At 34.0% G+C, this 17,918-nt stretch overlaps 1 protein-coding gene across 1 annotated transcript in view; it reads right to left on the reverse strand.

Annotated features, from left to right (window-relative positions):
• LOC131849572 (uncharacterized) overlaps positions 1–17,918 on the reverse strand; it is a 131,123-nt gene that overhangs the window by 63,603 nt on the left and 49,602 nt on the right. The window contains exon 2 of the mRNA XM_059199665.1: positions 9,915–10,525. Coding sequence (XP_059055648.1) covers positions 9,915–10,494 — 580 coding nt within the window. The 5' untranslated portion in view covers positions 10,495–10,525. The remainder of the gene's footprint in view (positions 1–9,914; positions 10,526–17,918) is intronic.

The raw sequence follows: 17,918 nt of genomic DNA on the forward strand, positions 1-17,918 counted from the left end.
AACAAATATACAAAAACAATATTTAGTATATTACAAAATGATGTCGTACTGTTCCAGAGTTTGTTTGTTTCAACGCTGTAATTTTAGGAACTACATGTTTGATTTGGCTATTCTTTTGGTGTTGATAACATCACGCTATAACCAATAGGAGCGAAGCATCAATAAAATGCAGAAAAAGTGACATAGTCGTAGTTAGAACAAAAAATATAATCTAAACACGAATCAATTTCTAAATTTAGTTTCTAACTTTGAGCAACTAAAATCTAATCACGACTAAATCTCTAATACGAATAAATTTAAGACAAAACAGGACATTATAATAAAAATTACAATCGACCTGTTTACAGTCAATAACCATAACTTTCATCTTCTAAATCGGTTAAGCGATAAAGATGGCGTCTAACACATTACGAGTCAGTTACATCACGGTTATTAAGCTCCCAGCATATACAATTTGTCGAGGAGGAATGGCCACAGTATCATTATAGTTTTTTTTAAGTATTTTTAATATAAACAAGCTGTCAGACAAGACCTGCTGGTAAGTGGCAATCGTTGCCCGTGTTGAACAGCACCACAGATATTAAATATTCTTTTGACATCCGTGGCCAGCTCATATGTTGCTATTCGTAAAGATATCATCCCTTGTATGTTCACTGCCTTATTTCCGCTTTAAACGAAACACAATTTACAACGCTGGCTGATTAGCGGCTGAAGTAATACTGAGGTACCCCACGAAGACTTTTTACAAAGTCTGTACCCGTTAAAACCATAAATGATTATATCTATCTGCGATATCTATATCAACTTTTTTCTCCTGCTATTTTTACGTGAAACACACAAACCGACAAACTGACAGACTCATTGTAAAGAAATAAAGCAATAAAGAAAAGAGTAAGATGATTACAATAAATACGAACGAAAATTATATATTCTGCAGATTTTATGACGTGCCCAACGTTGAACACTTGATGTGTGCTATTAAAAAATGACACCCGCGTATTGCAAACTGGCAGTTCCACCTCAACTGTTAGATTACAGTCATTAAGGCGGTTTACACACTTGCGTCGCACACTTTAGCAGTCTGTAATGGTCGCTGTAACAGTACACTGTATGTGTTATGTGGGACTACCCTAAGGCTAACAACTGTAAAATAGGGTCCATAACGCCTTAACAGTATAAACATTTCTAAGTTAGATCTTTGTTTTTGATGCGAAACATTTAAGCGTTGGCTCATATTGTCAAGTTCTGACCTGACAGTAATGAGATTGTACAATGTCTTTGATAACAGTTAGAACCTAATTTCTTGTCAGATTGTCTTATCTCATACTGTTTTCAGAGCTCATTATTTGTTACTTCCTTAATATGTTTTTTTTTCCACTCAGTTCTGTTCGCAGTCATCTTATTATTCACTCCCTCTAAATCCCTCGTAAATGCAACCCTCTTTAGACCTTTCTCTGCGTCTGTAATATACCTTATTATTATTTTCATTTGATTTTATTTGAAAACGCAATGTGAAGAGTTAGATAACAAGCATGCCAAGGGAGGAAAGCATGCAAAGGTACAGTCCGGTTGATCTCCACGCGGTTCCCCCTGGAAACCATTGTGGTACATTGCCATTTGCCAACATGGGTTAACTAACGTGACTTCAAGTTCATCCTGCACTGGTACCGCTTGGTGCGTAAACCGTTATCCCGCGGTTTGGCAGGAGCGTCATTCCATTATCATCATTAAAAAAAACACGCATACCAATATTAGCTAATTGACCTGACCTCATCATCCTTTATCCTTCTTGGTACGAACTGGCTAATACGTACTTACCTAACTTAGGTGGAATTATCATTTTATCATCAAAAGCAGTTTGTCAATGACCACATTGACCTCGAGCCCATCAAATAAGCATATTAGCATTACGATATACATTTATTCCTTACTGCAAAAAGTAGAATGAAATATTTGTGGACTGGAAAATCCAATTTATTCATTCTTCAAATCATTAATTCCACTACAAAAAGATCCGATCGCCATAAAATTCCGTCTCGCCCTTCACCTTTTTTCATCTGAACGACGACATCTTTCAACGTGAGGGTGTTTGTACGTGCCCGCGCATCTTTTTCTCGCCATTAAAATAACTTAGACTCTAAATCTATCGCATTAAAATTAAAACTTGAACGTATCAAATATGTAAATATACCAAAAGTAATAAGACGAAACTATCCTTACTTTCTTTGTTAAAATGAACTTTGTTGAAATGTAATAGGGCTGAATTTTGAAGTAATGAAATAGTTGTATGGGGTTCCACACGTGTCCGAGATCGTTCAATGATAATTCAAAGGGAATGCTATTGTTCTTCCAGATGAAAGGGAATCATAGGAATCGAGCTATTTAGCATACTTCTCACGCTTGACGATAATGTAAGGTCGTATATTGATAGACAGACACAGGAATTCACAGGATACAGCTATAATTCAGCTAAGAGATCGTAAATTGACTGTCAGGCATAGGAAAGAACAATACACGGCTATAATCGTACAAATATAAACATAAAAGCTTGCAAAGACATATGTATACATTACCTCATATTATAATACATTAAATCTAAAATGTACAAACCCACTTGAACTTTACAAGTATTTTGTATTGTACTTGAAAATATAATTTAAAAACTTACAGATTTAATTGCCTAATTCTTAAAGAAGAACGATATTTTAAATTTTGTTAATGCACAGCCCACATGTATCTCTGTTGGCCAAATGGATGACTGGGAGAAAATGCCAGAAGGTGCTAAGTCCTTTTAATACCTTTATTTGTATATTTGTGCATTGAAGTTTTAATAAATAAATGAATATTTGCGCTAAACCTTAATAAACACTACCGTCTTCAGTTCCTATTTGTATGAGTTTAATAATAGCTCTTGTACTAAGATGAGACTCATACAAACATAGCATATTTCCTTAGAAACATTGCACTATGAATGCGTGATTACATGCAATATTCATTGTTTAGAAAATCGAATACAATCGTTTATAGAATCTTTACAAATATTCACAAATACAAACGAATGGCAATACCGACACCTACTCGGACAGTACTTGTAAACATTCGATGCGTGCTCAGAATTCTCTAACTCGATTAAACTACATCATGAATCACGCTATTTATGGTCAAATCGATTATACTCGATTCATTCACATATACTATTGCAAAATTATTACATTTATGGGTGCAACCACTTCCGAGCCGGGGGAAGGAGGAGGTGGGGCAAGGTGTGTTTTCTTTTAGACCAGAAATGAAACTTAATGAAAATCTGGTATCAATTTTTATAACGTACTGACTCTCTGGTGAAGGAAAAACCAATATCAAACCAAACATTAATTCAACGAATGGTGGTAGGCTCGACCCTTTCCCATTGAATTCAAATACACTCAGTGAAATATCTATATTCAAATATCGCGTTCACCACAAGTCACAACACTGACAGTATACAACGCACTAACTGAGGGTGGAAGGAGATTGTTAGTAATGTGGTATACATGGTAAGACAAAGGTCTGATGATCTTAATGCTTTTAATAATATATTGCAACTATAGCTATAGATTATATAATGTGTAATGACATGGTCAGTTAAACCTCCACGCGATTCCCAACTCAAATAAGGGTCAGGGAAGACATTGACATGACATGTAGAGTCTTGTATGACGACGTACTCCTAAATTCAAATATCATTGATTCATGTAGAACATTTTAGTCACTTATGAACGTAAAATTTTATATATTATATTTTTATCCCTGCCGTCCCGTTCAGAACATAGATTCAATTGAGAAGAACTGATTACAAGACGCATTACAATAGCCTAAGGAATAGGTTTCTTTAAGAATAGGCGACAAACGAGCTTGCGTCTCAGCTGATGGTAAGTGATGACCACTGCCTATAAGCAACACCAGAGTAACTACAAATGCGCTGTCGACCATTTCAGAAGGAAACTCTCTCTGAAACTTACAATATAGTATCGATACGGAAATACCATTGCTGGAAGGTGTTATTTGTCTCTAATTGATAAACTAAACAAAAAAGGCCAGAAGAATTTGTTATTTAATTCACTTATAGAGACATATATTATCAGAACTAATAAACAGAATTTTGACTAAAAACATCATACATATCGGAAAGAAACAATCTCAAATTTCTACATAAAACTAGAGCCCTTTAATTCACAACTAACTCCATACAAGGATCAATCGCTTGAGATGATCTATATTACGTATTCGCCGTACATTGTACCTAACGGTCAGCAGGCCAGAGGTCGCCGGTTCAATTCTCAGGCCGTGCGGTAAATTCAAATAAGTAGTTCAGCGTGGATCAACAAAAAGATTTTTATTACAAGCCATTTAGATAATCTACAGTTATCTGCATGTTTGCTTTTTTATTTATAAAAAGATTTGAATAGAATATACAATGTATTTTGGTCATGGAATTTTAATATTACTGTTTGGTACGAACTAGCTATTTTTGGCGCAAGATCTCAAAGGATCTAAGTAGTATAAAAGTCGATAATTAATCTTAATGTATTAATAATAATAACAATTTTATTTACTCAAAAACACAGCACAATAATGTCAATTAAGGCATAAGATCATGTGTTTTACCATAGCAATGGAATGTAAAATATTATTGTTTAAAAATTATACACTACTAGCAGACTCGGCCACGCGTTGCTGTGGCTAAGGTTCTTGAATAAAACAATATTGCGACTATAAATTGAGATGTGAGCTAAGCTATCCTATCTTTCAAGTTGGATCAAATTGTACACATCGTTAGTGACCATAGAGGCAATTTATATTTCCATTTTATTATTATTTCATATATATGTTAGTCTGTGAGGTAATTACAATATGGGTCATATAGCCTCAATTGAATAAATAAATAAATGGAGCAGGTCGATTCCGACATCCTAAAATAATAGTAATAATCCTAACTTCAATCTGTCGCCAGGACGATAGGATGAAGTCAAAAAAATAATGCCAGGTCAGTAATAAAATTACTAGTAATTAACAACGATGTTTCCCAGGAGGAAACGTGTGAAGGTCGGACTGTACCATTGCTACCAATGACGTCACTAGTCCCCATTCCTTCCCCATAAATGAGAATATTGTTTGCAAATTAAAAATGTGACTATTTACTCATACATCCATTGGCTATCACAGCTGATATTAAATCGTCACACAAATATGTATATATCACAATGATCAAGTTTGTATCACACCTACACACCTATTTAAATGAAAACTAAAATACATTTTAACAGAAACATAATTTATAATAATTAAATACATAAATGTCAATAACCTAGCGCTTTGGTTTGAGAATGATAATAATATATATACATAAAATATTTGTAATGAAATAAAATATGAGTTCCTTGGTTATTCATATATCAAAACCCTGCTTCGGCTTGGAAAAAAAACGATCGCAGTCTGTATTTTTAAGCTGGTAAGTATTGTTATAGAAAGATGTTCTTTGGAAGAAAAAATATTATTATTTTAGGTATATATGTAGAAAAAATTACAGATCAAAGAATAATGACAGTTAGGATACAATATTTTTTTATATAAAATGATAAAATCACAGCTTGTGTTATGGATACTAGATATAATAAATACATAGATACATTTTTTGTATCTATGAATTTATATCAATGTGTTTTTTGTAAATATACTCGTACATAAAACACCCAAAGCGATATAAACAAATATACTCATAAATGATATAGATATGTACTGTAAGAGGAATTGAATCCACGACCATCGGAAGTAAAGCGATGTACTAAACCACTACACCACTAAGGCCGTCAAATAAAAGCAAACTTTATAAAAAGGTGCACATCGTGGGTAATCGCGGGGATCGACTGTGCCACTAACACTTATTATTGAAATTCCTCCCCGTCACAACCTTAGAATTATTTTTATAAATGCATTAATATGGAATAGTTTACCCACTTGAGCTAACAGGATTCTCGGGCAGGGCACAGTTTGACGTCAAATTCGTTAGCCCGTCGTGGTAAATAACCATTATAGTTTTCAGTTATCATCAAGTGGATATCGTGGTACAAACAGCTCTCCCCTGTCAAAAACATTATTTTTAATGGATGATACTCGAATGATGCACTCGCCTACACTAACGGTTTACGCTGGCGGGGCATCAGTGGAGATGATAAAATGAGCATGAAGTCAGGTCAGTTAGCATCTTGACAAGTGGCAATTTACCACGATGTTTTCCAGGGGAACCGTGTGTTCAACTTAACATGGTACATTGCTAGCAATGGAGTTAGCCCACATTACTATCAGTTCCCTTCCCTGTCAAAAACATTGTCCATAGATGAAAGACAGATCGGTAGTACCCGTTACCTAGAGGAGTGCATGTACTTATTAATGATCCTTTGCCTAACTGGGATAGAACAAAGATACGCGAATGTCAGACAATTACAAATATCCGAATACATTCGGCAATAAGGCCGCAGCCTCGAGCGGACCACCATTTAAGGTCTAAGTAATGGGCCGGGTCTCCCACGCGGACGGAAGCCTCACATTATTAGGGCTGCCATCCATTATTAAGCGACGACCTTCATAGTGTAGTGATTAACAATGTGGATTGCTTTCCGTAAATGTAATCCTTAAAGCAGACTAATAATTTCGTTGAAGAACCCTGAACAATTCCTGGGATTTTAAAGTCTATTTCTATTTAAAAGCAAGTTTCGACTTTAAATACCATATGTAGATTGTAATAAGTAATTTGCGTGACTAGAAAGAAAGAAAGAAAGAAAATTGTTTATTTGGTACACTGAAAATAATTTTTAAAATTAAATTTACATTTTATATTAATAATTAGAGTACCAACTAGGTCTCCGCTCAGCATATGTCGTGACGGGGTGCCACGACGCTGGTTTTCAGCGGACACCTTATATACAATAAATATAATAAAATAATAATAATAATACACATACATACATAAATCCAGGCGGACAACACAAAGCAAATATTTACGACATACTACCATATATAAATAAAAATCAAACATAAACTACACACTGAAAACATAAAATAAATATAAACATAAATTCTGGTGACACTAGTATTACCCTGCATTACCCCGCTCTTGGAGTGCAGACACATCACGACACAGTTTTCTGAGTGAGGAGGAGTATTTTTTTAAATTTATTTTTAAAAATCTGCACAGTTAAAGCTGACTACTACAGTCTCCTCTATCTAAACGGCCAAATAGCTTGCTTTATAAGACGAGTTTCAGCTGTAAGGATAGATTAGGCAGTGAAATTACAAGATAAGAACCGTAGCATTTCAGTCGTCTGAATGGCAACCTATGAATGATATCACAAGTGACAACATGATGTCCGTAGTTGCTGTTCATGTATACATAAGCAACGGTTACAACTGACCATCAGCTTCTTTGCTATTCAAATTATATACTATAATATAAAAAAAAAAGATTTATCTGCTACGAAATACATAACTCTGATTATTTTATTATACCTATATTGTAAATATGAATGTTTTATTAGTTACTCGCTAGCTACTCGCCCCGGCTTCGCCTGAGTTTACATGTATTACACATATAAACCTTCCTCTTGAATCACTGTATCTATTAAAAAAACCGCTTCAAAATCAGTTGCGTAGTTTTAAAGATTTAAGCATACATAGGAACGGACAGACAGCGACCGCGACTTTGTTTCATAATATGTAATGATTACTCAGAGTAAAAATTTGACTTCATATCACACCGTAAGTAAGATAATGTTTTCACGCACCATACGCTAATCAGTTATCTATAAACATCAAATAGGCAACCCTATACTCAAGATTCACTTGAATAGTACATTGGCAATTAAGCTACTGCCATCGCTTGCCCTTTGAGCTTACAAACGGACCAGCCCAACTTAGATATTACTATCTATTCTATGTAGAACCCTACACAGTACTGGATACACACAGTGGGGGGCACAAGTCGGGGGAGTAATGGCTAGGATGAACAATAGCTTTATTATCATACTTACTTATGTCATAAAAGCGTGGTATTGTTATGGACAAAACCAATTTGAATGAGAACATAAGTCATAATAATACTGTATCCGACCAAGGTAGAAACAACTTCAAATACATTAGTAAAGATAACTCAATAATTTCTAGTCAGATCTTTATCAAATCTATATGGATACACACAGAAAGCACTGGATTTCGAATAATAAAAGGATAATCAAAGTAACATAACGTACCAAAAATATTTATGGTAAAAGTTCTTCTTTTCAGAACTTCTTTTTTAGAAACTATTCCAAAAGAATAATTTTGGGTACAAACAATTCAGAATTAAAAATGCAAAATTGTTTATCACTTTCTTTATCATGACTGAATTGCTGAAATTATGTCTATTTCACGTCAAATTAATTCGTCAATACATTACCTCTTATCTCATTGAAACAGATTATTAATAAATATATCTATTAAGCAGTAAAGCAAACACAATGTAGTAATAACTAATTTTAATATTTCAGTTTAAGTTCGAAGTGAGAAACGGGTAATTGTAATTGGGTTAAACTTTCCCATTGTTGTAATATACATTCACGGTAGAAAAATTGTAGTCATTTTATTTAAATATTTTTAAATAAATCATATTCCTTTAGATGAACTAAAAAGTTCTTAACACTATCTTTAAATCTAATTTCCTCTTATGTTACAACATACATTCAGGGCTTAGTAGGTAGTCTTATTAAATTAATGTAAGCGTATGCCAACAGACCTAGCCGTGATCGGCTGGTCCGGTAGCGGAGGCCGAAGATCATGACCTCCATTACTAGCCAACGGCCCAGGACTGTATGAAATACGATGTACGGTACACTAATGAAAATCTCGTTCATAACAAGCCATTCTGAATACATTATGATTGCATCTTTTATATGATACTAGATTTCGAATGATGACGCAATTTTGTCTGATTTTAAGATAAAGCTAAGCTAGATTAAAAGCTTTCCCTCAGGTTGTCTGTAAGAAAATGCTTTGAGCGATAAGGCCGCCTTTTGTTCGCATATTTTTCTTTCTTTCTTTATTGTAATTATTTGTTCTTTTTTTATGCTCAATTAAGAGTTTTATTATTATTATAAAAATATGAACAGACGTAGCTGTTCAGATTTTTAATCTAGTCGTAACCGTAACTAGCATACATACATCGGTCATCACATCTTCATGTTACACCTACCATACCCCTCATGCGGTGCTATTCTAGAGAACTAAGATGTCATGCATCTCATCTTATAATTTCACTAGCTTATACCCTTCAACGAAAAGATATCTTGCTTAACATCTACATGACGGCTAAGTTAGGTGAGACAGAAAAACCCACAGAAACGACTTTTTTCAAAGTCTACCAACGTTACGTGAAGATAAATTGTATTCTCGTATTACAATTTATCTTATCGTTAAATTTATTAGCGATTTTGATTTGTTTTTATTCACATAGGTAATAAAGAAAACATAATCGGTAATATTATTAATCGAGTAAAATTGAATCGACCTCACTCGACCATTACAGTACCGATTACTCATATTAATAACCAATTAAATGGTCCAAATACGACAATTTTATTGAATAATTATTAAATTGAACGAATGAGTTTAATATTATCGATTATCTGGAAAATTACTGCCCAAATATTATGGTAGACAAAATTATACCCGCGACATCGTTTCGTAATCGGAACAAAACTAACACCGTAAAAAGTAACCAACGTGCTCTAATTCTTCATCCCAAAACAACGTGTATGCTAAGTATTCCGATAGAGGTAGACTATAAAAGTCTTTTTAATATATGTTGAGTTTTGCTAATGTAAATATAAAGACAATTTTAAACTTACCATCATAAGAATCCGGTATATACAGCGGTTTTCCCACCAGCTTGCCCTTCTTCCCCGAGAGAGGTACCGCCTCCACTCTCCTATGCGCTTCCAACACCCGATACAAAAGCACTGGCCTATCCTCCCCCTCAAACTTGACAACTCGAGGTAAGGAGAATTTATCTACGAATTCTTTCAACGTCATCACATCACTATCGTCCTCGGGTTCGACGGAACCATTCCTACGCCCTAATAAAAAGTTGTCTGCCCATTCTGGAGCGTTTGGCCTTCTCTGGTGGTCGCTTGGCATGAAGTCTGGCCTTCTTTCGCTGCTCCGAGGCTTGTACCTCGGCGGTCGATCTCGCCTGACCAACGCTTCGTTTGCTTCCGCCAACCATCTCGTCACTAGTCTTTCCCGTTCAACGTCTAAGTATCTAGGCTTCGAAGCGTCGCACGCGAAGCGAGCTGCATCAAAGCAATATTGAGGGGGCGGCGGACGTATCCGTGGGGGGAAGAAGCGGGGTGGTACGTAGGGGGGATGGGGCGCGTAAGCGGGCGGCGTCCTCGGCCCAGAGCCCTCGACTGACGCCGTTCTGAACATTGTGTCAGGCCATTGATGCGACTACCGCCACCTGAAACAAAGAGATGATTCTTTGAAATTCTTATCCTTACTATTCTAATATTATAAATGTGGTAGTTTGCTACGCTTTCACGCAAAAACTACTGAACCGATCATTATGAAAGTTTGTACACATGTTCTTGGAGGTATTAAAAAAAACAAATATTATTTATGAAAAAAAAATATCAACATTTTGCTACTTCAGTAGTATTAATGAAGTTATAAATCAATGCCATCCAGCAGCCAGTAATGAAGTTATGCGAGCGAAGCCGTGGGTAAAAGTTAGTACTTAATAATACACATATTATTTAAAAAGTTATTTCTCCATTATTAGGTCTGAACGCAAACAAATCGTGTTAATTTAAGTAGTTAACTTCGTGTTGTATAATTATTTTCATAAGTAATGGATACTAATGGCTGGAAAGCACAAGAAGGAGTACTTTTTCTTTATCACATATCACACTATATTATACATAACGTATATTAATAAATCGATTATGACTCGCTTGAACTCGATAAAATAGTAATCCATCAAATTTATCGATACATAAATTAAGGTACGGTTTTTTATGTAATTAACTGCAATGAAGAGTTAAAAACATTATTACCGTTGTCCATACTTAGTAAATCGCGTATTTTATGTAACCGAGTAACAAAAGGAGAAAGTGCACATTTCTAATTTAGACAGTATAAAAATAATCCTTACTAATTAAGACTGTATTATGATGGAGTTTATAATAATTTACCAAAATCCTTAGGCTTCAGGATGAGGTCATGTGCTTATCATATCATCCTCCACTGGTGCCCCGCCAGCGTAATTCATTAGCGCAAGTAGTTAAACAATTTCATCCTCTTCAATTTAAAATAACGTTGAGATGGTCGCAACCACTGACAGAGCATCATATGAAAACTCATAAATAGTGTGATATATCATTACATAGTTAAAACAAGGTCGCTGTCGCTGTCTGTCCGTACCTATGTATGCTTAAATCTTTAAAAGTTCGCAACGGATTTTGAAGCGGTTTTTTTAATAGATAGAGTGATTCAAGAGGAAGGTTTATATGTATAAAACATGCACACCCGGGCCAAGCCGGGGCGAGTAGCTGCTTGTATATACATATATATCTTATATATAAAATCTCGTGTCACAGTTTTCGTTCCCATACTCCTCCGAAACGGCTTGACCGATTCTCATGAAATTTTGTGAGCGTATTGAGTAGGTCTGAGAATCGGCCAACATCTATTTTTCATCCCCCTAAATGTTAGAGGTAGTCCACCCCTAATTTTTTTTTATTTTAAGGCAAACAACGTCGGCAGCTTGTTTGTGATTCCAATTAAAAAATATATTATATAATGTAATATATTTTTTAATTGGAATGACAAACAAGCTGCCGACCCACCTGATGGTAAATGGTAACCTATATAAACGCCTATATACATGAACAGCACTACAAACATTATGTTATCACGAACTCTATGATTCATCTGATGCGTTATCATTGTGGAGCACTAAGATGTCATGCCTCATATCCTGTAATTTCACTGTCCAATCTGCATTCTAAAGCAAAATACAATTTAAAAAACATGTTACTTGGCGACTGAAATAGGTAAACCTGATGTACTGAGCAAAATGACTTTTTACAGTGTCAAGGTACCCCTTGTAAAAAGTAATTTGGGTCGGGATTTACTTTATAATAGTACAGTATAATAAACAGTAGTTAATATTTCAAAGCAAATTTAATTAATTTGCCTATAATATATTATGTATTACTTATTACGTAATTATGTAATAATATCGATAATCCGAATCACTTAACTAGGTGTCTGAATTTTAACGCAATCGAATTAGGATCGATTCGAAATGAAATCGAATATGTCTTGTTGTCTGTAATAATAACAAACAATTACTCATTCGCCTCCGGTTTTAACCTACGACCCCTTACATCAAACCATTTATAATCACGCAACATGTATTCATATCCTTATAGAGTTCAGTAGAAAAAAGACATATCAGTTGTCTATTTTTTTAAATAGTGCTGCCCGTGATACTGCTACGTTTGTGTGTTCATAAATCTTTTTTAATCGAATTAGGTGTTATATTGCGGAAATCCATTTCATTACTTAATTGATTTATATTATTTTGTTTAATTCCGCTACCTGTAGCATGTGTGAGATCACAAATACTCAGTGCGGAAATCTGACCACCGCTACTGGAAGAGTTACGACCTTCATCTTTGGTTATCAAATTCCGAACGCTATTGAATCCACACCTATGTATATTACGACACGTGTTTACCTCTGAACGAGTCATCACTAGGAAGTGAATATTGCTCGGATATAGAGTGGAACCCTAGTGTTGGCTGTTCGGCCACCAAACTACGAGGCAGGCGTAATTCTTCATCTATTGATGATGATCAAATGATAACAATAATGATATCACTGGACAATACACAGAACCTCATCTAGTCCAAAGCTAAGCAGAGCCTGCGTTATAGGTATTAAACAACTGATAAAATACTTAGATACATTTTTTTTTGTAAATACATATATATTATACATAGAAAACAACCAGACATACAAATAATCATTCTTATGAATGTATATATACATATTCGTGCCGTGCGAGGAACCGAACTTGCGACCATCGGAATTAAAGCGGTAAACCATTAGACTTTCTATTATTTCATTACAGTAGATATTAATTCATAAAATTGTAATTAACGTACTTATTGATAAAATTATTTTCTACTTTTCTTCTTTTCAGCTTTCTAGAGACCATATGTTGAAAGGGGAAAGAAAGGTTGCATGGAAGCAACGTCAATTTTAAAGCTTGAAAAAACTAGAAACTAAGTTTTTAGACTGTTGTTTAAATATAAATAAATATGACATTCAGAGTTTGTAAATAATTTACCCTTAAGTTAAATAAGGTATGTAACTTTTCATGGAAATTCATCATTTTTAAAAGTAGAACGATGAAACTTTTTTATTTGGCTTTATTCGGTTAGATTATTAGTTCATATAATTCATACCTTATATATTTCATATAAATATTTTAACAAGCTCTCTGTAGACAAATATTGCAAGTAGCTTATTAAAGTATAATATTACATGTAAGAATTACGTCCGTCAGTATTACCTTCCATTATGTGGGTCGTCAACTTAATTACTATTCCAGTCATCTAAAGAAAATATGTTCTAATTGTGGTAATCTGTAGTTAATTATGTGGTTCAAGCTAAAGCCTTATTAGGTATAAGACTTATTAGTAATATAGTGATTTTATCAGCATTTATTTAGCGTGTGTCGACATTTGTATGTAGTTATCATCGTGTGAACATCGTCGATTTGTGTCCACACGCAAACATGGGAACTATATGCAGAATAACAAAAATATTTGCTGTACACTGCGTATAAATTACAGTTTACTACTTATACAGTACCATTTAAAAAGAGATGGATGGATATAGCAAGAACGAGACGACTGCGAATGGAAGAGAAAAACTTATTACGCCGATCACAAATGAATGGGATAAGGTAGAAGCAGATGATGAAACAAAATCGATTGTAGATACATCACATAATCGATTTTGCTTAATACTAAACTGCATTAACTCTAATAAATAAAAAAATGGAAAATCTACTTTAATTGCATTCACTATATAGACGATATTCGAATTAGAATTAGATGAAGCATGATAACATACTTCATCGTACTAATTCTGTAGTTTACAGTAATTTTTCTAAACATATCAATATTTAGTAAACAATAAAATTTTACGACTATGTGAAAAATTACTAACTGTTCACTGCTGGCTATCGATGGCCCTTTACTAAACGAAACACAGAGGGCCCTCTAAATGCGAGGAGGAACTTATTCAGCGGCTGACGACCAACTTCTCCCTGACGGATACGAGTTTAATCTGAGAGCAGAGTTCAGGTGTAGGTACTCTACAACACGTGCAAAGACCGTTAATATTAAAAAAAAATCAACGCAATAATTTATATTTAGTTATACAATAAACCAACTTAACAAAATTTATATGCGATTACACAATTCACGCAATAAATTTTAGAATTGTGAACCAATTTCTTTATGAAGTCAGTTGAAATGTTTTTATAGTTGTTTGGCAGTTTTTCTTATCTTTCTTGCAATATAAAATGATTGCGTTTACGTAATTTACACAGTATTGCGCCGGAAGAGGCAGTTGTCTAATATATAACAAGTAAGTCCCCCAATAATAGATACATTATTGGGACCCCTCCGATCGATCCTCCGTCCAATTCAAACGGGAATCGATATTACGACGGCCTGAGACGAGGTTCGAACCCCTTGTGGTGCCCTCAGACTAAAGTCGTATCCGTCGGGCAGGAGTTGTAGATTCTCAGACCTACTCAATACGCTCACAAAACTGTTTGTCTATGCGCTTGTCTGAGAATCGGTCAAACCATTCTACCAGACAACTGTTGCGCTGAGAGATAATTAAGATTAGTGTTAATTTTAGGGAACGAAAACTGTAACACGAGAATTTTATATATACGATTACGAGTCAAGTTGTTTGTCCGCGATGGACTCATAAACTACTGAACCGATTGCAAATTTGATTTGCACATGGTGTGCAATTTGATTAAACTTGAAAGACTATCTATCTTAGATTACATCTCAATTTATAGTCGCAATATTATTTTATTCAAGAACCTTAGCCACAGCAACGCGTGGCCGGGTCTGCTAGTAATATAGATATAAGAACTAAATGAGACAATTTTTTAACAAAAAAGAAGCCGTGTTGATATGGTCTGTGGACAATTTTTTAGTTGAGTGATTCAACGGTGGGTGACGCCCAGGCCATTAACAATATTTAATCGCCATGGTTTTTACAGAGATAAGGAGTCGACACTTATTTCGATGAGTGGATTTTTTGGTATATTGTATAGGAGATTAGATATTCTCTATTCAATCATCATTATCATCAAACTAATAGCTTTTTACTAAATATGTACGCACTTACATTAAAAAATAATTCTTAGTACAGGTTAAAATTAAAATAATAGCTTGACCGATTTTGATGGGACTTTCATTCGAAAAAATATTAATGAGTCACTATATTTTATATAAATAGGCTAATTCTATTTTATATAGAAATAAGTTCCACGCGAACGAAAAACTTGTGTAACAGTCAGTACCTACTACAATATAATACATATATTTAAGAGAAATTCAAATTTTATTAAGATTAAAGCTTAACAAACGCACAGATGGATGGACGCTTTTCACTTTTCTGATATTCTGATTTCTGTATATAATAAGTCATCTATAAATTAGTAACGGTTTTAAACAGACTACATATACCTACGTATTATTAATTTATAATCCGTAGATTTATTGTATATGTATATACAATTATATACAAATAAATAAAACAAAACTAGGGTATATGACCCAGGCCCCTGGCGTATGACCCCAGAATACGCTAAAGTGTAGTTCTCATTACTAGCAATGCACATATGTCAGGTCAACTTCCACCTGAACACATTCATCCTCACCTGAATACAACTGTGATTTTGTGATGAATTCATCACAGACCTGATCACCTGGCCAGATGCTGGTAACAGCATTCTCCACTGTTGCCCTGCCAATATATACCGTCAGCGCGGACGGGTGCATAACAATACATATCATCCATTAAAAACAACTGAATCCACTTGATCTTCTAAAGAAATAACTATGACAATATAATCACATATAATTGTTGTTATTACATACATGCATATAATAGTAAGAGTATTAATACATACAAAGCAAATGGAGCCGTAGGCCATTAGTGTAATTTAAAAAATATCATAGACAATCTCTCGAATCGGTATTGCAAGTTTTACTAAGTTAGCTGCACATAAATCATGAACAAACAGCCTTAACAATACATTCACCACCTCATTGTGATATTGAATAGGTAATCATAGAATAGATAAATAAAAATACAGTTAATATAACTGTATTTCCAATATTTACGAACTAACTAAAAGGTTCTCAAATGAGTTAGTTATTAGAATAAATAGGAAATTTCATCAAAATCAAAACAGTTTGGAGAAAACCAGCAAAAGCTGAGAATAAAAAAAAATAAATATTTCAGGACAATTCACACAGCGCAATCTAGTCCCAAGCTAAGCAGAGATTGGTTTACTAGACAACTGATATAAATAGTGAATAAATAAATACACATTATACATAGTACCGATACAAACAATCTACTCTGAATACAAATGTTTGTCAACATCGGATTAAGTGGTGTGCTAGACCACTAGGCTGTCATAAAAAAATATTTTTTTGACAAACATAAGTAGGCTACATTAGCCTACATTTTTACATTTTGACAGCCATTAACAACGGCAAACTAACTAGACACCTACTCAGACAATAACATTATATACATACATATAATAAATAACAAGCAGAGGTAATAGAAATACTAAAATATTTTTCTGAATTTCTTTCATAATTTACTCAGAAAACAACTAAACCTATACAAACAATCATACCTGTGAATACAAAAGTTGGCGTCATGCAAGAAATCGAACATGTGATCGTCAGCTGTTAAACCGCTAGACCACTGAGGCTATCCATTTTTATTGTTTTACTAGCTGTACCGTCCGCGTGGAATGTAACTTTATTTTTCTAAAATAAAGGTAGCCTAAATTACTCCTTATTACATCAGCTACCTGCCATGCCATTTCAGAGATCAAAGTCGGAACAAACAGACAAATAGACACATAGACAGACAAAAACAGTAAAAAATATTATTTTGGTGTGTACTGTATTTATATTCATATGCATGTAGTAAAAAACGGTTATATAAATATTGCAAACAGTCACTCCAATTTTATTGTATGATTTGTGATTTATATGATATGTGTTGTGTAAAAGTAAATGTTAATGGTCTGTCCTGAAATGTATTTATAACAATATAAAATAATATAATATACTGTAGCCTAAGATCTGGGAAGGTACCAATTGTGACTATAATATTAAAATAGGAACCGACAAGTAACATGTTTATAATTCTATATTTCGTATATGTTCAGATGGCACAATTACTAAGTTATAAGAAGAAATGATATTTTATATTGTTAAAACTGTATTGACTCTTATGTACAACTTAATTATGTTTTTAACACAACTTTTTGTACATAAATTATACTACATATAAAAAAATATTATTATTATTATATTTCGTATAACGGGGTATAATATTGTATATTGACTTAAATTTGAAGTCCAAAGCCAATTCAGTATCAGGAAGAAATCCACAGATGGCTTAAGCTTAGTGACAGATTAATTGTTCAGACGTACCCCAAAAAAATCCAACGTAAACCTGCCCTTTATTAAATATGGAGGAACTATGTTGAGAAAAAA

The sequence above is a fragment of the Achroia grisella genome, unplaced genomic scaffold (assembly GCF_030625045.1).
Source record: "Achroia grisella isolate CSIRO2021 unplaced genomic scaffold, CSIRO_AGI_Agris_v1 utg660, whole genome shotgun sequence".
NCBI lineage: Eukaryota > Metazoa > Arthropoda > Insecta > Lepidoptera > Pyralidae > Achroia > Achroia grisella.